The sequence below is a fragment of the Palaemon carinicauda genome, chromosome 4 (genome assembly GCF_036898095.1).
Source record: "Palaemon carinicauda isolate YSFRI2023 chromosome 4, ASM3689809v2, whole genome shotgun sequence".
NCBI classification, from domain to species: domain Eukaryota; kingdom Metazoa; phylum Arthropoda; class Malacostraca; order Decapoda; family Palaemonidae; genus Palaemon; species Palaemon carinicauda.
Genome location: NC_090728.1, coordinates 185,111,415 through 185,138,114, shown reverse-complemented (window position 1 = coordinate 185,138,114; position 26,700 = coordinate 185,111,415). Strand labels below are relative to the sequence as shown.

At 42.5% G+C, this 26,700-nt stretch overlaps 1 protein-coding gene across 1 annotated transcript in view; it reads left to right on the top strand.

Moving 5' to 3' along the window:
* The window catches only part of Sin1 (SAPK-interacting protein 1), a 75,730-nt gene that overhangs the window by 885 nt on the left and 48,145 nt on the right, over window positions 1-26,700 (top strand). The window contains exons 2-5 of the mRNA XM_068372861.1: window positions 14,682-14,813; window positions 14,988-15,116; window positions 19,816-19,985; window positions 25,122-25,297. Coding sequence (XP_068228962.1) covers window positions 14,682-14,813; window positions 14,988-15,116; window positions 19,816-19,985; window positions 25,122-25,297 — 607 coding nt within the window. The remainder of the gene's footprint in view (window positions 1-14,681; window positions 14,814-14,987; window positions 15,117-19,815; window positions 19,986-25,121; window positions 25,298-26,700) is intronic.

Sequence of the window (26,700 nt, the reverse complement as noted above, 5' to 3'; positions counted from 1 at the left end):
CAATTTTAAATTGCTGAAATGCAGCAATAATAAGCCTTATAACGTGATTTTGACATCAGGACACTCGTAAACAGAATGGTCTGGACATCATTTGGAACACGAATATGTTTTAATTTGGTAATTTTGAGAAGCGTTCTTAGGATCGATGAACACTCACAAAATTAATTTGCAACAAAACTTCAATCAAGTTACTGAACGTTTGTGTGATGAAATTCAGCCAATTGAACAGCCAATGGGTGAAACAATTGTCATTTGATTACGTTCATGGCTGGATGACGAATGTCACATTTTATGAACTCGTATTGTGTTATGGCCGAATAAATGGTGTTTCCTAAGGATCTCCAAAAATTAAAGTAATATGTGAAATTATTGATAGAAATTATAAATCGCAGCTACTGTTTGTATCACTTTTAAATCTTTTGTGTAATAACGATCATAAGTAGAATTTTCATGAAAGGAAGTGTTTGGCACAAATAGTAAAGGATGGGAAAATTAAACAACAATGTATTTATGTGCAGGAAACTTGTAAATATATATTTTGAGTTTTAATCATCTTATAAATCAAATGTTGGTATAGACTAACATCGACAAACTCGTGATGGTCAGGACAACCTTAGCATTGCGTGAGAATCTCTCCTTGGCACAGGTGCCCCGTATAGGCATCTGGAAACGAAAGACCACATTTACTGCAAAATAGCTGTGGGAATTGACCCCACGGGTCCCTAGACACCTTTAAAGGTTTAAAGGTCGCTCATGAATGGCAGAGGCAAGGGACAGTGACATTGCCCTAGCAATCAGGACAATGCCCTAGAGACTGACCATATATTAGATGATCAGCGCCCAAGCCTCCTCTCCACCCAAGCTAGGACCTGTGGTAGCTACATAGCTGGTGGTGGTATAGCTTCCCGGCTCCTCTCGCAGGACCTCATGGAGGTTGTGTGTTAGACTGGAGTGAGAGGAAAGATTAATTAGCCCTTTCCTTTTCCTCTCATCATCCCCGCTATTGGGGCACAGCATCGGAAACCTTGTCAGCTTGAATTGATTCGCTTGAAAGCAAGCCCCATTTAGCCTGTAGGTGTTCTATTGTATAAAATAAAAGTGTCATTCCACACATCTCTTTACGAGGGGGAATGTTGTAACCCGGGCAAACTAATTGATTGATACTCTACATGTATGTATGTATGTAATGAAAATTACAAGGTAAAGCAAGCTAAGAGTTGTAACCAGGCAAACAAATTGATACTACTGTATATATATATATATATATATATATATATATATATATATATATATATATATATATATATATATATATATATATATATATATTCCCTTCCTCGCTGTGCGCGCTCCGATATTCTCCCTCCCTCGCGCCCCGATATTCTCCTTCCCTCGCGCGCGCCCCTGGATATTCTCCTTCCCTCGCGCGCGCCCCTGGATATTCTCCTTCCCTCGCGCGCGCCCCTGGATATTCTCCTTCCCTCGCGCGCGCCCTTGGATATTCTCCTTCCCTTGCGCGCGCCCCTGGATATTCTCCCTCCCTTGCGCGCGCCCCTGGATATTCTCCCTCCCTCCCTCCCTCGGCGCGCGCGCCCCCGGATATTCTCCTTCCCTCCTTCGCGCGCGCGCCCCTGGATATCCTCCTCCCTCCCTCCCTAGCGCGCGCTCCTATGTTCTCCCTCCTTCCCTAGCGCGCTGATGTACTCCCTCCCTCGCGGCCCGATGTTCTTCCTCCCTCGCGGCCCAATATTCTCCCTCCCTCGCGCCCCGATATTCTCCCTCCCTCACGCGCAGCGGCGCCCCACCCCCCCAGATATTCTCCTTCCCTTGTGCCCGCGTTGCCCCCCGGATATTCTCCCTCCCTTGCGTGCGCGCCCCCTGATATTCTCCCTCCCTCCCTCGCTCCCTGATATGCTCCCTCCCTCTCCCTCGTGCGTGCGCCCCGATATTCTCCCTCCCTCCCTCGCACGTGCCCCCTGATAGTCTCCCTCCCTCGCACGCGCCCCGATATTCTCCCTCCCTCCCTCCCTCGCACACGCCCCGATATTCTCCCTCCCCTCGCCGCCCGATATTCTCCCTCCCTCCCTCGCGCCCCGATATTCTCCCTCCCTCCCTCCCGGCTCAATATTCTCCCTCCCTCGCGCCCCCGATATTCTCCCTCCCTCGCGCCCCAATATTCTCCCTTCCTCCCTCGCGCGCGCCCCCAGATATTCTCCTTCCCTCGCGCGCCGCCCCCAGATATTCTCCTTCCCTCGCGCGCGCCCCCAGATATTCTCCTTCCCTCGCGCGAGCCCCCAGATATTCTCCTTCCCTCGCACGCGCCCCCCCGGATATTCTCCCTCCCTCGTTCGCGCTCGCCCCGATATTCTCCCTCCCTCGTTCGCGCTCAGCCCCGATATTCTCCCTCCCTCGTGCGCAGCGCGCCCGATATTCTCCCTCCCTCCCTCGCGCGCGCCCCCGATATTCTTCCTCCCTCCCTCACTCTCGCATGCGCCCCGATATCCTCCCTCCCTCCCTCCCTTCCTCCCTCCCTTGCGCGTGTGCCCCCTGATATTCTCCCTCCCTCGTGCGTGTGCCCCCTGATATTCTCCCTCCCTCCCTCGCGTGCGTGCCCCCTGATATTCTCCCTCCCTCGCGCGCGTGCCCCCTGATATTCTCCCTCCCTTGCGCGCGTGCCCCCTGATATTCTCCCTCCCTCCCTCCCTCCCTCGCGTGCCCCCTGATATTCTCCCTCCCTCCCTCCCTCCCTCGCGTGCCCCCTGATATTCTCCCTCCCTCCCTCCTCCCTCGCGCGTGTGCCCCCTGATATTCTCCCTCCCTCGCACGCCCCGATATTCTCCCTCTCTCGCGCGCGCCCCGATATTCTCCTTCCCTCGCGCCCCGATATTCTCCTTCCCTCGCGCCCCGATATTCTCCTTCCCTCGCGCCCCGATATTCTCCTTCCCTCGCGCCCCGATATTCTCCCTCGCGCGCGCCCCGATATTATCCCTCCCTACCTCCCTCCTTCCCTCCCTCGCGCGTGTGCCCCCTGATATTCTCCCTCCCTCGCGCGCTTGCCCCCTGATATTCTCCCTCCCTCGCGCGCTTGCCCCCTGATATTCTCCCTCCCTCGCGCGCTTGCCCCCTGATATTCTCCCTCCCCCCCTCGCGCGCATGCCCCGATATTCTCCCTCCCTCCCTCGCGCGCGTGCCCCGATATTCTCCCTCCCTCCCTGATATTCTCCCTCCCTCCCTCCCTGATATTCTCCCTCCCTCCCTGATATTCTCCCTCCCTCCCTCCCTCCCTCCCTCCCTCCCTGATATTCTCCCTCCCTCCCTCCCTGATATTCTCCCTTCCTCCCTCCCTTCCTCCCTCGCGCGTGTGCCCCCTGATATTCTCCCTCCCTCGCGCGCTTGCCCCCTGATATTCTCCCCTCCCCCCCTCGCGCGCATGCCCCGATATTCTCCTTCCTTCCCTCCCTCCCTCTCTCGCGCGCTTGCCCCGATATTCTCCCTCCCTCCCTCCCTGATATTCTCCCTCCCTCCCTCGCGCGTGTGCCCCCTGATATTCTCCCTCCCGGCTCGATATTCTCCCTCCCTCGTGCCCCGATATTCTGCCTCCATCGCGCGCGCCCCAATATTCTGCCTCCCTCGCGCGCGCCCCGATATCTCTCCCTCGCGCGCGCCCCCAGATATTCTCCTTCCCTCGCGCGCGCCCCCAGATATTCTCCTTCCCTCACGCGCGCCCCCAGATATTCTCCTTCCCTCGCACGCGCCCCCAGATATTTTCCTTCCCTCGCACGCGCCCCCAGATATTCCCCCTCGTCCCTCGCGCCCCGATATTCTCCCTCCCTCGTGCGCGCGCCCCCTGATATTCTCCCTCCCTCCTTCGCGTGCGTGCCCTCTGATATTCTCCCTCCCTCCCTCGTGCGCGCGCCCCCTGATATTCTCCCTCCCTCCTTCGCGTTCGTGCCCTCTGATATTCTCCCTCCCTCCCTCCCTCGTGCGCGTGCCTCCTGATATTCTCCCTCCCTCCCTCGCGCACGTGCCCGCTGATATTCTCCCTCCCTCCCTCCCTCCCTCCCTCACGCGCGTGCCCCCTGATATGCTCCTTCCCTCGCGCGTGCCCCCTGATATGCTCCTTCCCTCGCGCGTGCCCCCTGATATTCTCCTTCCCTCGCGCGTGCCCCCTGATATTCTCCCTCCCTCGCGCGTGCCCCCTGATATTCTCCCTCCCTCCCTCCCTCCCTCCCTTGCGCGTACCCCCTGATATTCTCCCTCCCTTGTGCCCCGATATTCTCCCTCCCTTGTGCCCCGATATTCTCCCTCCCTCGCGCCCCGATATTCTCCCTCGCGTGCGTGCCCCCTGATATTCTCCCACGCGTGCGTGCCCCCTGATATTCTCCCTCGCGCGCGTGCCCCCTGATATTCTCCCTCCCTCCCTTGCACGCGTGCCCCTGATATTCTCCCTCCCTCCCTCCCTCCCTCCCTTGCACGCGTGCCCCTGATATTCTCCCTCCCTCGCGCGCGTGCCCCTGATATTCTTCCTCCCTCCCTCGTGTGCCCCGGGATATTCTCCCTCCCTCCCTCCCTCGTGTGCCCCGGGATATTCTCCCTCCCTCGTGTGCCCCGGGATATTCTCCCTCCCTCGTGTGCCCCGGGATATTCTCCCTCCCTCCCTCGCGCGCATGCCCCCTGATATTCTCCCTCCCTCGCGCGCATGCCCCCTGATATTCTCCCTCCCTCGCGCGTGCCCCCTGATATTCTCCCTCCCTCTCTCCCTCCCTCTCTCCCTCCCTCTCTCCCTCCCTCTCTCCCTCGTGCGTGCCCCCTGATATTGTCCCTCCCTCCCTCCCTCTCTCCCGCGTGTGTGCCCCCTGATATTCTCCCTCCCTCCCTCCCTCGCGCGCGTGCCCCCTGATATTCTCCCACCCTCGCGTGTGTGCCCCTGATATTCTCCCTCCCTCCCTCGCTTGTGCCCCCTGATATTCTCCCTCCCTCGCGCGTGCCCCCTGATATTCTCCCTCCCTCACGCGTGACCCCTGATATTCTCCCTCCCTCCCTCCCTTGTGCGTGCCCCCTGATATTGTCCCTCCCTCCCTACCTCTCTCCCGCGTGTGTGCCCCCTGATATTCTCCCTCCCTCCCTCCCTCGCGCGCGTGCCCCCTGATATTCTCCCACCCTCGCGTGTGTGCCCCCTGATATTCTCCCACCCTCGCGTGTGTGCCCCCTGATATCCTCTCACCCTCGCGTGTGTGCCCCTGATATTCTCCCTCCCTCCCTCCCTCACGCGCATGCCCCCTGATATTCTCCCTCCCTCCCTCGCGTGTGCCCCCTGATCTTCACCCCCCTCCCTCGCGCGTGCCCCCTGATATTCACCACCCCCCCTTCCTCGCGCCCCGATATTCTCCCCCCTCCCTCCCTCGCGCCCCGATATTCTCCCCCCCGCTCCCTCCCTCGTGCGCGCCCCCTGATATTCTCCCTCGCGCACGCGCCCTGATATTCTCCCTCCCTCGCGCACGCGCCCCAATATCCTCCCTCCCTCGCGCACGCGCCCCGATATCCTCCCTCCCTCGCGTGCGCACCCCGATATCCTCCCTCCCTCGCACGCGCCCCTATATCCTCCCTCCTGCGCGCGCCCGCCCCGATATCCTCCCTCCCTCCCGCGCGCGCCCGCCCCGATATCCTCCCTCCCTCCCGCGCGCGCCCCGATATCCTCCCTCCCTCCCGCGCGCGCCCCGATATCCTCCCTCCCTCGCCCCCCAATATTCTCTTCTCCCCCTATATCCGATATCCTCCCTCCCTCCCTCCCTCCCTCCCTCCCTCGCGCGCACGGCAATATCCTCCCGCGCGCAAGCCTACAGATCTCAAAGAACGACGTACGGTAAGATCGCCATCACCTCATTCCCCGCCCCGCAAGGCCATACCACGGCGCATTGTGGGAGAAGAGAAACTTCCAGAGGGGTCCAGGATCCCAAAGCTACCACAGGCAAACCTACCAATTATAGTGACTCCTCCCAGGGATCCTTCAATCCCTTTCCCTTCAAGGGGTATGTCTGACAGCGCATCTGTCAGCCAACAGCCCTGGTTCGGTGCCCTGATCAGAGCCGTAACTCAGGCTTTCAAGCCTGTCATTTCTGAATTGGGTCATAGAACCATGGCTTCTTCTACCCCATTGAAGAGAAAAAGAGGAGTTCCAGACCCGGTCACTTCGCCAGGAGCGAAACTGACTCCACGCAGACCTTCGAGGCAGGTTCCTTCTATTCTTCAGACGGCCTCTCCTTCCCTTTCAGACATATATATATATATATATATATATATATATATATATATATATATATATATATATATATATATATATATATATATATATATATATATATATATATATATATATCTGGGAACCAAAAATATTATATTGTATATACTGTATTACGGCAGGCAAGCTATACAACCTATTGAGTTCCAAACTCACCTGTTTGTTTTTACATTAAATCTGGAGGACTGATGGATAAGTATTAGGAAGTATTCTACACATAATTCAAGTCTATCATGATCATGAAGTCAAAAGGCCTGTCGTTTGCCTGACTCTGTTCAAGAGGGAGACGGCGGCAACGGTCAGCCAAACAATAAGCCTTTTGACTTCATGATCATGATAGACTTGAATTAAGTGTAGAATACTTCCATATACTTATCCATTAGTCCTCCAGGAAGTACCTATGGATAGTAGTAGCTGGCAGAGTATTTAAATTCAGGGTACTCTACTTTATCCTCTTTATAGCCCTTCAGGTCTTCACTATAGTTTATACTCTAGTATTGGTGTGGGAGCAAGCCAACGGCATTAGTCTCCCTTGTTACTTGGATGATTGGATGAATCTGGTGGAATTGGTGGACGTCCTTCTCCCCCACCGAGACAGACTTCTTTCGTTTTGCCACGATCTGTGGATCCCGGTGAATTAAAAGGAAAGTCTCTTTTTATGCCCACACAAAGACTAACTTATCTCGATATAGATATAAACACAGGTATCGGAAAGTTTACCCATCCCAGGAAAGAATATCCCATTTCTGGGAGGTAGCTCTGCCTTTTCTTCGACTACCACACCTGCCAGCTCATTAATTGCAAAAACTTTTAAGGGTACCTGTCATCCTTAGAGCACCTAGTGCCCAGCGGTTGCCTTCACCTCCGGTCCCTTCAGTGGGAACTGAAGCAGCTTTGGTCCCAACATCTACACTGTCCCCTCTCACTGGTTCCAGTAGGGGAAGAGTCTTCAGGGGATCTCCGCTGGGTGTTAGATGAATTGAACCTCTTAAATCGATGCCCACAGTGGCAGTGTTTCCACTTTAGGGGAAAATACCCCATTTTAGGGGAATCAGGTGGTGTTTAGGGTTGAGCCTAGGGGAATCCTAAAAAGGCCGAAATCTAGGGGAATTTGGGTGTCTTTCGGGTTAATTGTTTATTTTCTAGGGTGTTATAAGATTCTCTCTCGATGAATATGAAAAATTCCTATTTTTTTATTTTTCTTAGTTCATGAACAAGAAAATATTATTATAAAAAAGGTAAAGAGGGGCCGTTCTAAGGACAAAGGCTTCTCTCTCCGACCAAGGCCGACGAGAAGCAAATGTTGGTGGCTTTCCGAACATAAACAAACAGAGAAAAGAACACGTGTGAGCGGTGAATCGATCAGTGGATGGGCAGCAGGCATTTTGTATTGGCATCAAATTTTGCTGAAGCGTATTGATATAACATCGCTACATCGTCCTGGAAGATTTGAGTAGTCGTTCCCCTTAAAAAACCCAGGTAAGTGAAAATTATCCTTTTTAGAATCATATAATTGAATGAAGAACAGTATAGGGCGAAATGGAACTGAATTACTGATAGTCTAATACTACCTATGTTGTCCACCATTCGTCTGCCTGGAGGCCTTCCTGAGGCTACCTGTTGGCATGCAAGTATGAAGTAACTTAGATAATTTGCAATGTTTTGGGTAAAAGTTAAAAGTGCGGGGGACACCCAGGTCTTTCACACTATGATTTTTGCCGCTTTAACTTCTAGGTCTACCCTAAAGGCCTAAACCTACAGGTTTGTAGGGTGTTAATTTTGGACTTCTTTAGGAATCACATTCATGCTTCTTTTTATTTGTTAGCTTAATCTTACTAATAGCTCTGCACAATGGAGGGACAAAATTATTAGCCTAGCTTAGAGTACACCAAAATAGCCTATGTTTAAGCTTACAGTAGTGGTTTTAGTTTATCAAACCAAAAACTACAGTTGTTATGGGGATTTACGCCAGCTTAGGTTAGGTTTTGCTTTTAATATAGGGTAAACAACTGCAGACGATCCATCATGTGGCCAGGCCTTATTCACTCGATATTTAATTGTTGAAACAAGTCATGAATACTTACTTTAGGAAAAGCCAAATTTGAGAGGAAAAATAATTTATTTGATTTCGGTATTACCTGCTAGTGTATAATCTTGGGTTTCTTCTGTTTATATATATGAATGTTATTATGTATAAATAGATGATGTTTGTTTCTTTGTTATTGTGGGATCCTTTTATAGTTTTTAGAGGGGGCCCCAAAATACTTTGCTAACACTTTTCTGTACATAGGGTATAGCCTATCACTGAATACTATAAATTTGTCATAAAATGAATAGAAAAATAGTATATATATATTCCCACTCAGGTACTTCAAGATGAATTATGAGTCTGATGAATCTCCCCCATCAACACCAACCAAGAAAGCGAGAACAGTCACAAAAGGGAAAGTGTATAGACAAAAATGGAGAGAGCGCTGGACGTCAGACCCCCAGTTCTCTGGATGGTTATCAAAATCCTCAAGATCAACGTCTTCAAAACATTTTGCGTTTTGTGGGATATGCAACATGGACTTACAGTGTAGCAAATCTGACATTATTAAGCATGTTTCCAGTCAGAGGCATAAAAATCTATCAATGCAGAAGGTTAATAATATATCACTTGCAAGCTTTTTGTTAAGTAATGATCCATTGGACAAGTCTGCCAAGAAAATAGAACTCAAACTTTGTGCTTTCCTTGCAGAGCACTACTTGCCAATATCTCTGTGTGAGCCCATGTTGTTGTTATTATGAGACTTATTTCCCAATGAAGATGCCTTGAAAAGAGTCTGCCTAGGAAAACGGAGAGCATCAAATATTATTCGTCAGGTATTTGGTAAGCATTTGTTACAGGATTTGTGTAAAGTTTTAAAGGAGAGAATCTTTTCAGTCATAATAGATGAGACTACTGATAGCAGTACTACTAAGCAAATGAGCATTATTGTGCAGTATTGGGAGGATAATAAAACCCATAATTCTCTCCTAGATCTTGTGGAGAATCATGACAGTTCTGTTAATGGTTTGGTCAAAGCTTTAATACAGTCACTAGAAACCAAGGAGATTCCTTTAGAGAATATTGTAGAAACATTCTGTTGCGACCATTTTAAGAGAATTATTGCCGAATGTTATAATAGTAAAGTGTTCGTGCCATCTTATTCACCTGTGTGCATCATATGCTTGCCTAAAGCTAAATGGGAGGCTCTCAGATTATATTTCACTGATGTTGCGTTTACAGATTCAACGGACAGTAATGATGCCATTCTGCAATCTCTCAATAATAAGTTTACCCTTGCCTATTTAGAATTTTTGTCGTATAACTTAAGTCGCCTCAATAGTTTCAATACACAATTTCAATCAGAGATTCCAAATTTTTATTGTCTTAAAAAAGAAGTTAGCAATTTAATAAGAAGCATATTCTCGGATTTTATGAGGATTCCATATGTTAAAAAGTGTGATATACATGCACTGGATCCAAAGCATTCATTATTTTCATCAAGTATTGTGTCAGCTGAAAACATATTTAGGAGTGTTGGCTTTGGAGACAATGAGAGAGTTAAAACAAAAAAGCAGTGCCCATGATATAAAAATATCTTATGAAAGTTGTTTGAATTTTCTTATTGAATCTGTAAAGCAGATTCAAAATAGATTCTCCCTTTGTGAGCCTATTCACGCAATAGTTCAGTGTTTGAATCCAATGAATGCTGCTAATCTTGAGCCTAAAACACTGGCATCTGTCTTTGATGCTATACCACAGCTGTATAAATATGCAGATAGAAACAAGACAGATGAAGAGTGGAGATCCCATTGTTTCAGTGAGGAGTTGAATGGCCAGTTACCATGTTTACAGTACTGGGATATTGTATTAAACAAGAAAAATGCAGCAAACCTTCCATGCTTTCCAAATTTAATGGTTGTTATCTCTGTATTGTTATCTTTGCCATTTTCTAATGGTAGTGTGGAGAGATTTTTTTTTAGTAAATTTAATCTGACAAAACCCCCCCAGAGGACTAGGTTGAAAAATGAAACACTTTGTGGTTTAATGCACATGGTTTACCTTCTAAGTAATAAAGGTATAACTACAGATGGTCTCAGGATTGATGACCTAATGGTTTCAGCAGTTAGGGCAGTACAGAGTAATGCAGCATGTAATGACAGCAACAGGACTGTTTAGATGAAAGTTCACTAGTAGATTATGATGATGTGAGGCAGATCATTTGCAGAGCAATAAATAAAAATTTTTACAGTATGCATATATGATATGACCATAAATGTAGTTTATGCTATTCCCTATGAAGAATGAAAGTTTTGCTACTTAACAGTTTCATGGATATTGGATTTTTGCTAAAGTCAGTGATTATTGATACAAAATACTTTATGCACAAGCACTGTGTGGTACTGTTTCAAAGATAGTGTTAAGGTAATAATGGTTTTGGGCATATCTTGACAGGGAAAGTAATTTTACATTTTGCTGAAGTCAGTAATTATTGGTGAAAACTAGTTACTTCATAACCCCTGTGTAGTACTGTTTCACAGGACTAAGGACATACAATATTGGCTTTTATATGGAAAGAATAATCTTTTAATACATTGCAGATGTTACATGTCATTGGAAATAATGGTACTGTGTATATTTACTGTAGGCATATACTGTATGTGATAATGCTGCTGCAATCATATGGTACTGCATATGTGATATTTACTGTTGGCTTATATGTGATACTGCTGCAAAGATAGTGTCAAGTATTTATTTTTCTATGCATATCCCTTTAATAAAAGTGAACGTTGTGTTTATTTTGTGATTCTTTTATTCATATATAAGTCACATCAGGATGTCACTAAGTTGAAAGTAAATTATTTACTGTAGGCTTATATGTGATAATGCTGCAAAGATAGAGTTAAGTATTTATTTTTCTATGCATACCCCTTTAATAAAGAATAAAGTGAACGGTGTGCTTTATTTTGTGATTCTTTTCTACATATATCGATCATATGTCACCAAGTTGAAAAGTAAACTATAGTGCCATTATTATAGGCCAGTTTATAAGAAGTGCAATTACTTTATTTATGAAAAATTACATTATTATGTTTGTTTTGTTAGAGATTATTTTCTTACTACTGTGAATGAGAGAAATAATAAAATTTTCAATGTATACTCCAATATATTGTATTTTTACCAATGTTACCCTATCTTTATTGATAATTCTGAAGAGTAACTCCACATGGACTGCAAGGAACGTAACCGAGAATACAACATCCACTAGGGATTCTGGCGTCCAATGTATTTCCCCGTGTTTAGTACTGGCCCCTGGTGCTTAATTACATTCGACCATCTAAAAATAACGGTAAATTCTTAATAAGCAACTCAAATACTATAGGAAACTAATTTTCCAATACCCGGCGCAGAGTTATTATTAAAATTTATCCCTTTATTGATTTAGGGGAATCCGTGCCAATCTAGGGGAATTTGAGGCCCAGATCTAGGGTAAAACAAATTCAGCCCGTGGAAACCCTGCACAGTGGACACTTCTTCCAAACTTCTTGCTCTTCACAGATGCATCCAAGAAGGGCTGGAGAGCTCACCTCCATTAGCATTTTATGTCGAAGGATCTGGTCCAAGAAAGAACTACAAGAATGCGTATATATCCTAGAGCTGAGGGCAGTTTCCTGGTTCTTCAGCACTTTTGCCCTTTCTCACAGGTCACTGCGTAGCGTTGATGAACAACAACACTGCCGTAGTAGCCTATATTACCAAACAAGGAGGTTTAGTGCCACTTCAGTACAACTATGCCAGCTAGCAGTAGAGACACTTGAGTGGGAAGAACTCGACTCAATTGCCCTTACACTCCGCTTCATTTCGGGCAGAAGCAACGTCATGGTCATCAAGTTGAGCTGGAAGATGCAGGTAGTTGGTTCTGAATGGTCTAAATGTCATTGGATAGCGACGAGATGCTAACTTTGTGGGGTTCTCCAACAGTGGACCTACTGTATTTGCGACCTCCCTAAACCACAAACTTCCAGTGTACTGCTCTCCAGATCCAGAGGCATTATTCTAGGATGCATCCCAGCACCCATGAGACGGGGTCGACACATATGCTTATCCGCCATTTGGCTTGATAAGGAGTGACTTGAACCGAGTTTGAGCGATGCCCATCCTCAGCATGACTAATAATTCCGAAATGGCCACAGATGGAATGGTACCCAAACATTCTATTTCAGTTGGCAGAAACTCCGAGGGAGTTGCCTCTTCTCCCGAACCTGGTATGCCAACCTCTTCCACAGTACAGTGGAATCCTTTTGGCTTCATGTGTGGAGTTTATCCAGCATCTCCTCTCAGAGAGAGGCTATTTGTGAGCAACTGCGAAAGAGATGTCAGGATACTTATCCAAGTCCTCAACAGCAGTTTATCAAGCCAAATAGGCACTCTTCTGTAATTAGTGTTGTGGGAGGGGTGTCTTTCCTCTTAGAGCCTTTATACCATTGTTAGCCAACTTTTTGTTGTACCTCCTTAAGGAGAAACTCTGCTCCATTTTAGCAGTGAAAGGTTATCAGTCAGCCTTGAGCCAAGTCTTTAGACTAAAAGGAGTAGATATTTCTTCTTTGGAGGGAATCTCCATACTCATACAAAGCTTTGAGCAGGGCTGACTTCCAGTTTAAGCGAGACCTCCATCCTGGAAACTTGTCAAAGTCTTACGTTCCCTGAAGTAGACACCTTGCAAGCTGATATGGCAAGCCTCTGATAGAGAACTTACCTTGAAAAAGGTTTTCCTACTTCCTTGAGCTTCAGATAAATAGGTCGGTGAAATGTATGGTCTCCCTTTCGACGTCACTTATTCAAGGGGGTGGAGGCAAGTCTCGCTTTCCTTCGTCCCTGATTTCGTAGCCAAGGCCCAAAATCCTTCCATTTCTGATTCCAGGCTTTTAACTTTAAAGATCACGAGCCTTAAGGAAATAACCGATGATCCTGACCAGTTGTCATTGTGCCCTGTGAGAGCACCGAGGTGCTACCTTAAGCGCGTAAGTGCTGTTAAATGTCACCTGCAACACCTTTTTGTCAGCACAGGTAAGATTAAGAAGAAAATATTGAAGAACACTTTCGATTTTGCTGAGAGAAGTGATGAGATGAACACTCGCCCTCTGCTCCTTCTTCCTCAGCAAGAACACAGACAAAAGCTCATGGTGTCAGAGGTATCAATGCCTCCTTGGCATTTAAAAGAATCTTTCTGTGATGCAGGTACTCCAAGCAAGTGTTTGGAAATGCCAAACTATGTTTACTGGTCATTATTTGTGGGATGTCACCCACAGGTCCGTGGGTACTTTTTTCTTAGTGACTGGTGTAGCTACTTTGACTCCTCTCACAGGACCATTAACTTTGGATCGAGGGCAAAGTTTACATGTTAGTCTGGGCTGAAAGTAAAAAATTACTTGCCTTTCTTTTCCTTTCAATCTTCTCTCTTGGGGCACAGCTTCTAGAACCTCGTCAGGTGGACTCGATCTGATTGTTAGGTAAGCACCACTCAGCATGTGGCTGTTTTGTACTCGTGTACAGAATAGTCTTTTCCCCACAATCCTTATGAGGGCGAGTGTGATGTACCAAAGCAAACCCACAATCATGAAAGGTCTTCAGAAGATGGAACTCTGACTCCTCCCTTGATTTTGCTAGGTGTGCAACGCAGATTTTCGGCTCAAAAACAACCCTTGGAGCTAGGGCACACGTGGTGGACGTAACAACCCTTTCGGCATCACACATGTACAAGTTTCGAGTTCCCGGGATATGTTTCCAGTCAGTTGGAGTGGGGACGTCCTCCCGCTTAAAAATTTCCATCTACTACTAACTAAGTGAGTTGTCAGTGAGCCAGTGGAGGGCCGGTTGCCTCCCTGCTACCGACAGGTAACTAACTACCTGTCGGTCGTTAACACTTCGTTGTAAAGTTTTAACTGTCGTATTTCTAGCTTTGCTGTTATAATTCTCCAGTGTATAGTTAGGGAAAATACAAAATACTTAAAAACTATTTGTCATATTTACATTAAATCTTTGTTTGCTAATACGATTATGGGTAGTAATAAGTTTTTAATATGCTTTTATTATCCTTGTGATCAAAGCTATAGTACTGTACTTGGAGAGAATTTAAAGATACCTGTAGATTGGTTATAGTTTTGGATTTAAAAATTTATACAATTTTACTATACTTCCAATGAATTTTCCAAGCAACAGCATATTGTGAGTTAAGCAATCAAGGGAGTAGACTTGTATTGATTACTATGCAGTACTATAGAGGTTTTATAACAAAATTATTGGTCCAGCAAACAGGAAAAAAGTATGTGTTAACTGATTTTAATACATCCTTAGGATTGTGCGAGGTGGTGGTGCAGCCAGAAGCTGGAGCAGCTTCGGTGGTGGAATTCCCCTTTTTGGCAGACTCGGAATCGCCACCGCAAGGCCAAGAGGATCCACCACTACACTCCTTAGAAATTGCCTCTGGTAAAGTTTTACAGCTGGAACCTTTTCTAACCTTTTTCTTTTTTTTGCTGATTAAAACTACATTACTGTACTTTTGATTTTATTGGTAAATGTTAAAGTATTTTTGGGTGACACCATTCTGTTGGTGCATCAAATGTTTACAGCTGTATATATAATACATTTGTGCTTTTGCAGATATGGATTTTGTGGGGCACAGAAAGAGGTCCGATACAGCTCAGAGGTTGGAGATATTGCGGAGAGAAAAAAAGAATGCCTCCAAAGTGAAACGGGTAGCTTGGAAGCATACTGATACAGGGGTTGATGGTGAGTAGAGTATTAAAATCTAATGTTATCTGAAAAGGCTTTTGACATTATGATTCCTATCGGCTACAGTTGTTGTTCTGTGGCAAGATGTGCCAGGATTATTTCGATATGTTGAACAATCAAAAGCTAATCGCAAAATGGGTTAGTCCTGTCATTGCATCTCTTGTAATGCACTGTGGGCATTACTTAGAGTATTTGCGGCATCCCTTCAACCCAACCTCACATCTTGGAGTTTTACTTTGCCACTGAATGACTGCCCTGGACTCAGTACCGGGTTGCATGACTGAATTTTGCCAATACAATCCAAATAAAAGCCAGGTGATCTGTAGAAATTGGAATTCCTTTTGACTTACGTGCAAGTTGTCGATATGTGTGTTTTTCAAGTACAGTCTGTGATATTTTTTGTCACAATAGGGTATGTTTCCATCTTCTCTTTCTTCTTTCTAGCTTTATCATATTTATGCTTAATCAGTTGTATATCAGGCTCTTCATGTACCATAGTAATGATAATTCTTTTCTTTTGCCCAAACCTCCTTAGTTTATATCTGCCTAATACTGCAGCCAAAGAATGCACACCAAAAGTAGGACAGGTAGACAGGCATTAGAACTACCTGCATTTCCACGGGTTCTTTCACTAAGGCTGCCTGTAACAAAAATAGGAGGGCATCCTTTACTTGAGTATCCCCCTTGGTAGAGCCTCTGATGGTAATGGCAATTAGTCATTCCTCGGTTGTCCGCAAAGTAAGCAGCAACACCTTGCGGTTCTTGATCCTGAAATTTTCTACTTTTTGGTATATGTCTCAACTTTTCTTTCATCCATTTTAACTGTGATTTCAGTATTTGTCTCATGTTAATTAATGATTGTTCCAACACAGGAACTTACCTCGAACTACTTTCATAGGAGTTACCTGGAACCTCCTCTCAACCGACCAGAGTTTTGTGTGGTATGAATTTACCGTGAAGTCTAATTGTGAAGATTTAATTAAAGCTCTTCATTGCAGTTCATGTAAGATTAATGTTTGGCATGAGTTTCAGTGAGCTTAGTGAGCTTGTTTCATTTCACTTACGTATTGTAGGTTTGTTGTTTTCAGTGTTGGTTAAAGTACGAAAATATTTTCTTTTGGATTTTTATGTACACTAATCGGTTAACCTATTACCCTTTTCTGTAATACTATATTCATTAATATGTGGTATATCTGTATGTTCAGTGCACATTATTATTATACTGAGTTGGTGTTGGCATGATCTCTCAACATAAAAGTTATTCTAAATGTAAGTCCTGCTTTCAGGATCAGTACCATCTATACTGTTGACATTGCTAGGTCACCTTAATGTTTTAATGTTAAATTTTATGTGCTGTATGACAATAGCATTAGATTTTTTGACATTGTATTCCACAGTGTATGTTTAATGTGATGAAATAACTTTTTTTTATAAAGGCATTTTTAGCTAAGTGTTTATTTCATTATTGTATGCCAAATGCCTTAAAGTAAACATGGTGGCATTCTTATAGGTTAGCCAAAGTTGGCCGTTCTAAGGTTTTCCCTTACAGAGCCACCATTATCAAAGTCAAAGGGGAACTTTTATTTCCAGTTTTCTTGTAATTTCATGGAGCAGAGATTATTGAAGCCTTGGAAGATCCAACAAGTACTGGAATTCTTGTTGAGTTGACTCTCCTATATAAATGTAAAGCAAGGATGTTGATTGGAGAGGAAAGAATGTGAAGCGAGGATATTGATAGGGGATGAAGGAATGTGAAGCTAGGATGTTGATTGGAGAGGAAAGAATGTGAAGCGAGGATGTTGATTGGGGTTGAAGGAATGTGAAGCAAGGATGTTGATAGGGGTTGAAGGAATGTGAAGCAAGGATGTTGATTGGAGAAGGAAGAATGTGAAGCTAGGATGTTGATAGGGATGAAGGAATGTGAAGCGAGGATGTTGATTGGAGAGTAGAGAATGTGAAGCGAGGATGTTGATTGGAGAGGAAAGAATGTGAAGCGAGGATGTTGATAGGGGATGAAGGAATGTGAAGCGAGGATGTTGATTGGAGAGTAGAGAATGTGAAGCGAGGATGTTGATTGGAGAGGAAAGAATGTGAAGCGAGGATGTTGATAGGGGATGAAGGAATGTGAAGCAAGGATGTTAATTGGAGATGGAAGAATGTGAAGCGAGGATGTTGATTGGAGAGGAAAGAATGTGAAGCTAGGATGTTGATAGGGATGAAGGAATGTGAAGCGAGGATATTGATTGGAGAGTAGAGAATGTGAAGCGAGGATGTTGATTGGAGAGGAAAGAATGTGAAGCGAGGATGTTGATAGGGGATGAAGGAATGTGAAGCAAGGATGTTAATTGGAGATGGAAGAATGTGAAGCGAGGATGTTGATTGGAGAGGAAAGAATGTGAAGCAAGGATGTTAATTGGAGATGAAAGAATGTGAACCGAGGATGTTGATTGGAGTGGAAAGAATGTGAAGCGAGGATGTTGATAGGGATGAAGGAATGTGAAGCAAGGATGTTAATTGAAGAGGAAAGAATGTGAAGCGAGGATGTTGATTGGAGTGGAAAGAATGTGAAGCGAGGATGTTGATAGGGATGAAGGAATGTGAAGCAAGGATGTTGATTGGAGAGGAAAGAATGTGAAGCGAGAATGTTGATAGGGGATGAAGGAATGTGAAGCAAGGATGTTAATTGGAGATGGAAGAATGTGAAGCTAGGATGTTGATAGGGATGAAGGAATGTGAAGCTAGGATGTTGATAGGGATGAAGGAATGTGAAGCTAGGATGTTGATAGGGATGAAGGAATGTGAAGCTAGGATGTTGATAGGGATGAAGGAATGTGAAGCAAGGATGTTGATTGGAGAGGAAAGAATGTGAAGCGAGAATGTTGATAGGGGATGAAGGAATGTGAAGCAAGGATGTTAATTGGAGAAGGAAGAATGTGAAGCTAGGATGTTGATAGGGATGAAGGAATGTGAAGCTAGGATGTTGATAGGGATGAAGGAATGTGAAGCGAGGATGTTGATTGGAGAGGAAAGAATGTGAAGCGAGAATGTTGATAGGGGATGAAGGAATGTGAAGCAAGGATGTTAATTGGAGATGGAAGAATGTGAAGCGAGGATGTTGATTGGAGAGGAAAGAATGTGAAGCAAGGATGTTAATTGGAGATGAAAGAATGTGAACCGAGGATGTTGATTGGAGTGGAAAGAATGTGAAGCGAGGATGTTGATAGGGATGAAGGAATGTGAAGCGAGGATGTTGATTGGAGAGGAAAGAATGTGAAGCTAAGATGTTGATAGGGATGAAGGAATGTGAAGCGAGGATGTTGATTGGAGAGGAAAGAATGTGAAGCGAGGATGTTGATAGGGATGAAAGAATGTGAAGCGAGGATGTTGATTGGAGAGGAAAGAATGTGAAGCTAGGATGTTGATAGGGATGAAAGAATGTGAAGCGAGGATGTTGATTGGAGAGGAAAGAATGTGAAGCAAGGATGTTAATTGGAGATGAAAGAATGTGAAGCGAGGATGTTGATTGGAGAGGAAAGAATGTGAAGCAAGGATGTTAATTGGAGATGAAAGAATGTGAAGCGAGGATGTTGATAGGGGATGAAGGAATGTGAAGCAAGGATGTTAATTGGAGATGGAAGAATGTGAAGCGAGGATGTTTATTGGAGTGGAAAGAATGTGAAGCTAGGATGTTGATAAGGGATGAAGGAATGTGAAGCGAGGATGTTGATTGGAGAGGAAAGAATGTGAAACGAGGATGTTGATAAGGGATGAAGGAATATGAAGCAAGGATGTTGATTGGAGATGAAAGAATGTGAAGCGAGGATTTTGATTGTGGGGCTGAAAGAATGTGAAGCGAGGATGATGATTGAAGAGGAACGTATGTGAAATGAGGATGTTGATTAGAGATGAAAGAAAAAAGGGTGAAGCTTTTTAAATGGACTGGTGTAAGAATTGATTGGGTGAGAAATGTGGGGAGATGGAGGTGTTGGTAAAGAAGGGTAGCACAGAGGAAAATAATCGATCAAACTATTTTCACAACAAGGTTTTTCCATTTGTAAAGAAGGGACTATGATAGATTAGTTAAACATAAAAGTATGATTCAGAAGAAGCAGGAGGTGAGGAAAACCAAGATGATTATTTATAGATGGCTTAAAGGATGGATTAGAATGAAGCATCGTGATATCCAGGAAGCAAAAGAATGCGTACAAGTTATGAGTGAATGTTACAGTGTGTTGGGATATTTGACAGACTGCTAATGAGCCTTATGTGTAGATATGTGAAGCAACCTATGCAGTAGAAGTTTGACTTCACATGGATTCAACAGTTAAAAGATGAATAGGTCAGTTGTATTTTTTTTCTGGGGGCAATGCCATCTATGAGATTTGGCTGAAATTGAGAGGACAGTACTTCAAGTACCTATGTTCGTGGGTTTCGTGATGCTGGCATTACAAGCCAACTTATATAAGTTCCAGAAACTTGATATTTATATTGATTGGTTTCCAAATTTTTTTTTCTTTTACAAAGATGAAAATTCTCAAACACTTAATGAGATGGTAAGATTAGTATATTGGAAAACAATCCTTTCTTATAACTTTGTAGTTTAGTGGTTTTCTTGTATGACATCAAATTATGAGTAACTTATCATTTTCTAGTAATAATTGCTCTAATTGACATGTGTATATTTTTTATTTTGCAGAAGCAGAGTTGAATGAGATGTTTTCTCGCAAAGCTGTGATTAATTCTAGTAGTAATCCTGTTGATCAAGAGAAGTCTGGGACTGCCAGCTCCTTACTTTCTCGCCTTATACAACAGTTCCCTCAGGGCTCCAACAATCCCTTTTTGGAGTATGCCAAATTTGATGGCACGGTATGATATTTTTATCTTTTGTACATTTCCTTTTGGATCCTGAATGAGTTAAGGACAGACAGAAAATATTGTAGCTACTTTTAGATATTTCACTTAAATTAATAGTTGTAAGTACAGAATATACTGTCAGTCTAGCTAAATCTTTTGATAAATGCCGTTATTTTCTGGGCGTTTTGGCCGTAACTTCTGTCATCATATCCTATGATTACCTTTATTAGGTTTTATAATTGTTGTTTCATTACCTTTGCATCGTATGACATGTTATTGCATTGTGTTTACATATTGATGTGAATGTTAAATTCCTATATGTAAGATGTTACTGTTTTTATGTTCTATACAAACCTCATATTTTACTAAAGCTGCACTGCATGAAATGTCAGTCATAATCAACAGTCTAGCTGCTAGCAGTTATTTGGAGAAAATAGATTTAAATGTTTTCCACTCTGTGTAACCTTCACTAAAGACACAACTTAGTTGACCCTTGCAAATTATTTGACCTTATGCTTACCACCACGTTTTTGGACATACCGATAATTGCTGACATGAAGATTCATGTGGGAGGCATAAATATGATTAAGGATTAGGACTGACATTGGCTTTTGCACAATCATTTTTCCTACCTGATCAGAATCTGTGAAGAGTTTACAAGGCTCATGGTGGCTTGCTTTCAGGTGTGCTACCTGACTTCATCTACAGAGGGGATCGTCATGTAGTCTCCATCTTTTAACCCATATCCTTCAACCCTCTCATGTTCATTGGCCAATTTAATAGAAATTTGTGTGGGGGTGTTTTTTCTATCAATGATTGGCAGTAATAAATCCTTGGCTTTATCAGTTCACCACCGGAGGAGAAGGCCCTGACCTCAGAGGTGGTAACGGATACTAGCAGGAGTGGAGCTTTTGTCGGGCAATGGAGCAGTTCTATGTGTTACGGTAGTCTATCTATCTACCATGGCCTTTCCCCCCAATTTTAAGGGGGGTAGCCTACTTGAAAAAAAGAACAAATTGGATTTTTCTTCTCTTTGTTCTTCCCAGCCTAACGAGTGATTCAGCCGAGTTTGATTGGTACTGCTAGGGTGCCACAGCCCACTCTCCCCCGTTATCCACCATAGTAGTACAGTAGTACTGTATGGTATATTGAAGTTCCTCTTGGTTAGCTTAATAATGAAGAACAGACCATGGTCACAAATGACCAGTCTGATTTGTTGTCCCTTGGAATTCAAGAGGCCTGAGATTGTCAGATCTGCTTGATCCATTCTTGTTCAACAAGTTGTGGTTTAGGAACTCTCAGAGAAACTGACATTAACAGCAAATAGAGTAGCAACAATAACCTCTAGCCTCAGGCTCCATTTAGTAAATCTTCTCCAGGGTTTTCAATAATAATTAGACAGGTGGTATGTAAAGCTGAGTGATAAGATAATTTGAAGTGAATACAGGTCTAAAGAAAGGCAGTCCTACTGAATAATCAGGGTACCAGGAAATCTAATAAGGCCAGACCTCGACCTTCATTTCTTAGTTACTAATAGAAGACTGGTGGGTCTTGGATTTCGTGGAAATTTGGGTGCAAGTATTAATGGGTTTTGGTATCTAATACAATTCTCTCACCAATGTCCATAGTTGCTTTGATGCCATATTATGTTACCCAATCTGTTAATAATGGTGTCATTCCTAATTTGGTTGGAGAGCAACAACATGGTAGTCGAAAGAAAGTATTCAGAAAAATCCTACCACTATATTTGAAACAACATCCATCTGATATGGCCAAGTAAGATTGTTAACCTACTGATTTTTCTCACTTTCATTCTGATACATAAGAAGGTCAAACCCACATCTGATTAGATTCTCTGGGAAGATGATTAGGCCATGCTTTCTAGATTCATCTTGTGTATTTGCTGAAAAAAAGGGAGAGATCTAGATGAAAGAAAAAAGTGTGGGAATGTAAATTTTAGCTGTTTGATACGTTAGTTTATATGCTAAGACATTTCCTAGTCTGCATTGAAAAACAATTTTGGGGATAATAGACAATGCGATAGATACCCCATGAATATACTTAGACACGGTTGACATTGGAAATAAAGACCATGAAGGGTAATTAGCTTACAGAATTTCCCAGTGTGCAGACTGAAGTAATGGCCATGACTAGTCCCTAAAAAAGGATGAAAGTTTGGAAAGATATTTACATACTACAGGACTTGATTTTGTATTGGAAAAGAATCTGTCAGTAAGGTTGTCAATAGAAACAGTATGCATAACACTGCCAGTTCATGATTTGGTTGAACTCCTCTTCATGTACACAAAAGGGTCTATTTGACCAGAAAGCAGGGAGGCCAATTTCTTTTACAAGTTCATATAGGAGAATTACCTCCCGGAAAAGTAAGACTTAACTTTACAAACTCCCAAATGACCTCAAGTAATTGGCTGCTGTGCTTGCTAATGTTGCCAACGAGTACTTGATTATTTCCATGGGTCCTGTGGTTACTGCTCAACTCGTGTAGTTTTCTCTGTTTTCTCTCGAGACAGCTAAACATCTCGTCTAATATATATAAGGTCAGCATTAACCTAAGGATTAAATGTTGAATGTGTTGCATTTTCTCTTTCCTTTGTCCTCCTCTCTTGGGGCTCAGTGTCAGGCCCAATCTCTACTTACAAATTCAGTTTGACAAGAAACAATGCACCTTTCATCCTTTTGAGAAAGGGGAGGACAGATAATCAATAATCAACCCCACCAAGCCATTTTTTGTAATTTTGTAGTAATAGACTACCTCCGACATTATCTTCCTTCCATAAGGAAGATAAGGTTTTATAATGATGTAATGCAAGAAGCATATTAACTCCTACTGAGCCATCCCCATACTGTACTAGCTTCAACATCTTGTGTATTTTGGTGATTAGGCGGCCAAATTTCAGTAATTGTTCCAGTTTGCTCAAATTCATCTGGTTTGTATATTTTGGAAAAATACAAGTTACAGTACGATATCTTTGAGATTTACTACTTCTGTTATAGGTTAATTAGTCTTGATTGTACCACTCTTTTATCTACATAAGATTTACAGTAGATATACAGTGGTACCTCTACATACGAATTTGATTCGTTCCACAACCGACTTCGGATGTAGAAAATGTTCGGATGTAGAAAATGTTCGGATGTAGAAACGAATTTTCCCATAAGAATACATGGTAATTCATTTAATTCGTTCCTCAGCTTAAAAACCCATAATAAATCCTTAATAAATGGCTACACATAATTACACATAACAATAACATAACTGCATAATATGAAAGAAGCATTTAAAAAAGATAATTATAAAGAAATAATAAATAAAAAATGTGGGAATTCACTTATTAGGTCAGGTGGATTGTTGTTGAATTCAACTATGTATGAAAGAGGGTGGTAGGTACTTGTAAGCCAATGGATTTTATTGTAGAAATGTCTTCACTCAGTAGGGTGTTTCATATCACTGCTCTGGTCATTTCTTGTATGTAATATTTATTTTAATCATGGTACTGTACTGTAATGAGTTTACCCCAGAGCACTTTCATGAGTTGAGCTTTTCTTTTGACTCCTTTGTAGTCATTGTGAACTTTGGTTCAAACGAATTAATTTTTAGTTCTTTTCACCTCCATTCTGCTTTTCCATCTTCATTCCTTTCAAATCTACCTCAGGTTTTACAGTCATTTGTATATAGCAGCTCAGAGCAACCTTCATTTCTGCTCTCCTATGAGGGTTCCTTGGTTCCTTCAATAGAGGTAACTGACAATTAACAGTGTGCTGATCATTGATGTTTGGTAGCATTTAGTTCATTTTTTTATTTATACATGCCACTGTGATCAAATTCAGGGTTGTGTGATGATAAGGAAGTTGCAGTGGGTCAATGAGTCTTTTGTACTGCTGTTGTAATTCCCACTTGATTGCTTACCCTAGAAATCAGAAAAATAACTAAGCAAGATCCTCAAATACTGTATTAGATAAAAAGTGTTAAATGATAATACTTAGGAGCTTACATTCTTAATTTTCTTCTTGAATGCATTGAGAGTCATCACCTTGTCACTTCTTTTCAATAGCATTCATGGTGGAAATAACTTCCACTCTTGTATTATTGACATAAGTTGTGTACGATACGAGAAAGCTTTATAGCTATTTTCTGAGTAGGAAGAAAAGAATTCTTAATTTAGGAAAGCCATTTTCTTTCATCGCCAAATGCTTGCAAGTAAATTACCTATATGTGAATGGGTAAACCAAGGGAAGGAGATTTCATGTTAGTATAATCTTTGTTCTTGATGATAAGTATATAACAAAAGCAAGTAAACTAATAAATAAGGCGTGAAGAGGTTTAAAAATATGGTATGTGGGCTCATGTGAATGTGTCGTACATATTATAGTAAGTTTTGAGTAAAGGAGAAAACTTGATTAAATTTGTGGCTGGAAAACCTTGACCAAAACTACGTTTTTACCAATAGTAACATGCGTCAGAGAGTATCAAGCCTATACAAAGACTGGTAAAAGATAAAATAGAATTAATTATTTCAAAATATTAACTGCAAGTGAAGGAAGGTTGTAAAAATTCATATATCATTATGAACTTGAGAAATGCATTTTTTTTTCTTAATTCTGTACTGTTCCAGTGTTGGGAAGTACTTTATTAGTGAAAATCAGTATGAATAAAGTAAGTGGTATATTTTTGTATCTATTAAGAGATAAATACAGCTCATATTGACTTTTTCCTTTTGAAGCCTTTGTTTATGTTATAGGGTTTCTATTGCATCAATTAATGAAGATTTTTGTTTTCTTCTCAGGGTTGGATTGTTCAGATGTTTTGAACTTATGCTCTCTTGCTTGAGGGTACACTCGGGCACACTATTCTATCTTATTTCTCTTATTCTTGTTTTGATAAAGTTTTTATAGTTTATTTAGAAAATATTTATTTTAAGGGTGTTACTGTAAACTGTAATTAAGATATTTTATTTTTCTTGTTTCATTTCCTCAATGGGCTATTTTCCCTGTGGGAGGCCCTGAGCTTATAGCATCCTGGTTTCCCAACTAGGGTCGTAGCTTAGCAAGTAAAGATGATAATAATAATAATAATAATAGTGGTAACAATTGATGGTGAAAAGATACATCTTTGATTTTCTTTCACAGACTCACACTAACGTTCAGTCACGTCGTATCAGCATTTATCCTCTGATTGGGGAGAATCCCACTCCTACTTACCCAATGGTTGTCCCAATAGTGAACTGCAGTCAGGCGCGGATTGTTGATCTCATTGGCCTTACGTGTTGGCTTTATACCAAAGAAAATAGGGAGCCTCCACTAACGTAAGTAAGCCCTTACTATCCACCTGTAGTTATAATACCTCTCTTGATTTGAAATGGTATTCGTTCAGCCGACTAAACATTAAATATTTCTAGGCTAGTCAGAGAAGAGTTTAGTTTTAGCAGTTTTATTTGTAGAAACAGTATAGGTTGGAGTCCAAAGTTTTTGTTCTTATGTGCTTTACAGAAATTATTATATATTGGTACTTTTTTATATTTTCCCTTATAAGATTATTCTCAATATGACCTAACTTGATGGTAATTTAGTGGCACTCATTGATATTTACATTTTATTCAAGTAACCAAGGCTGAAAATGTATAAAATTTCATTGTTCAAAATGAATTGCTTTCATTTTACTTTTAATAAACTGACCTGTATTGTGCTATATCAACAAGAATTAACACTTCAATAGAGAAAAATCCTCATGTGAATTGTCCATTCAAGACGTACCTAATTATTAATTTCTTCACAATTTCCACCTCTGTCTCTTTTATTGTATGACTAATGAATGCAACCCGCCAAAAATGATGATTAAACATTTAGATAGATATGCACAAACACAGATCAACCCTCCCCTTCTCTTAACTACAGTGTTGTAGTTTCCAAATGTAGCTCTTAGGATACCCCCCCTCTCACTAGGGTATGACTACTCCTCTCAATACCCAAAGGATTGGGAGAGGCTGAGTTGTTATGTCTGGTAATGCATCTCAGTGTGACCGGAAAGAAAAATATATTTATATACGTTTATAGCCAGGTACTTGTTTTTATTATGTAGGGGAGATGCAAATGTACAAGTATTATCTCCATCACCTTTCATAACTTCAGATTTATGCCTTTTATCAATGAGGCAGGTCTGGTGAATTTGTAATTGTTATGGTTCCAACATTTGCAAATGCTACTTGACAATCTTCAAGGCATTTTGCTAATGTATGGCAAGAGAAGAGAACCATGTTATGACTTAAAAACAACAGAATATCTTGAGCAGTAATTCTCTGGATATTCTCTTGTAGCAGGGATTGGGGCACTATGGACCAGAATAAAACACACACTTACTTATTTTCTACTTTATTCAATTTCTACACATACATACAGTCACATATAGTAAACACAGTTTTACATTTAATATTGATGTTAACCCTAACTTTATCACTTAATGTTATACAATGGGTACTATACCACCAAAGTTTCCCTTATATCAGAAAGAAAATACCATGAGAAAACAACTTAATAATATATCTACATAAATAAGTGAAGTAAATTAACCCTTTTACCCCCAAAGGACGTACTGGTACGTTTCACAAAAGCCATCCCTTTACCCCCATGGACGTACCGGTACGTCCTTGCAAAAAATGCTATAAAAATTTTTTTTTTCATATTTTTGATAATTTTTTGAGAAAATTCAGGC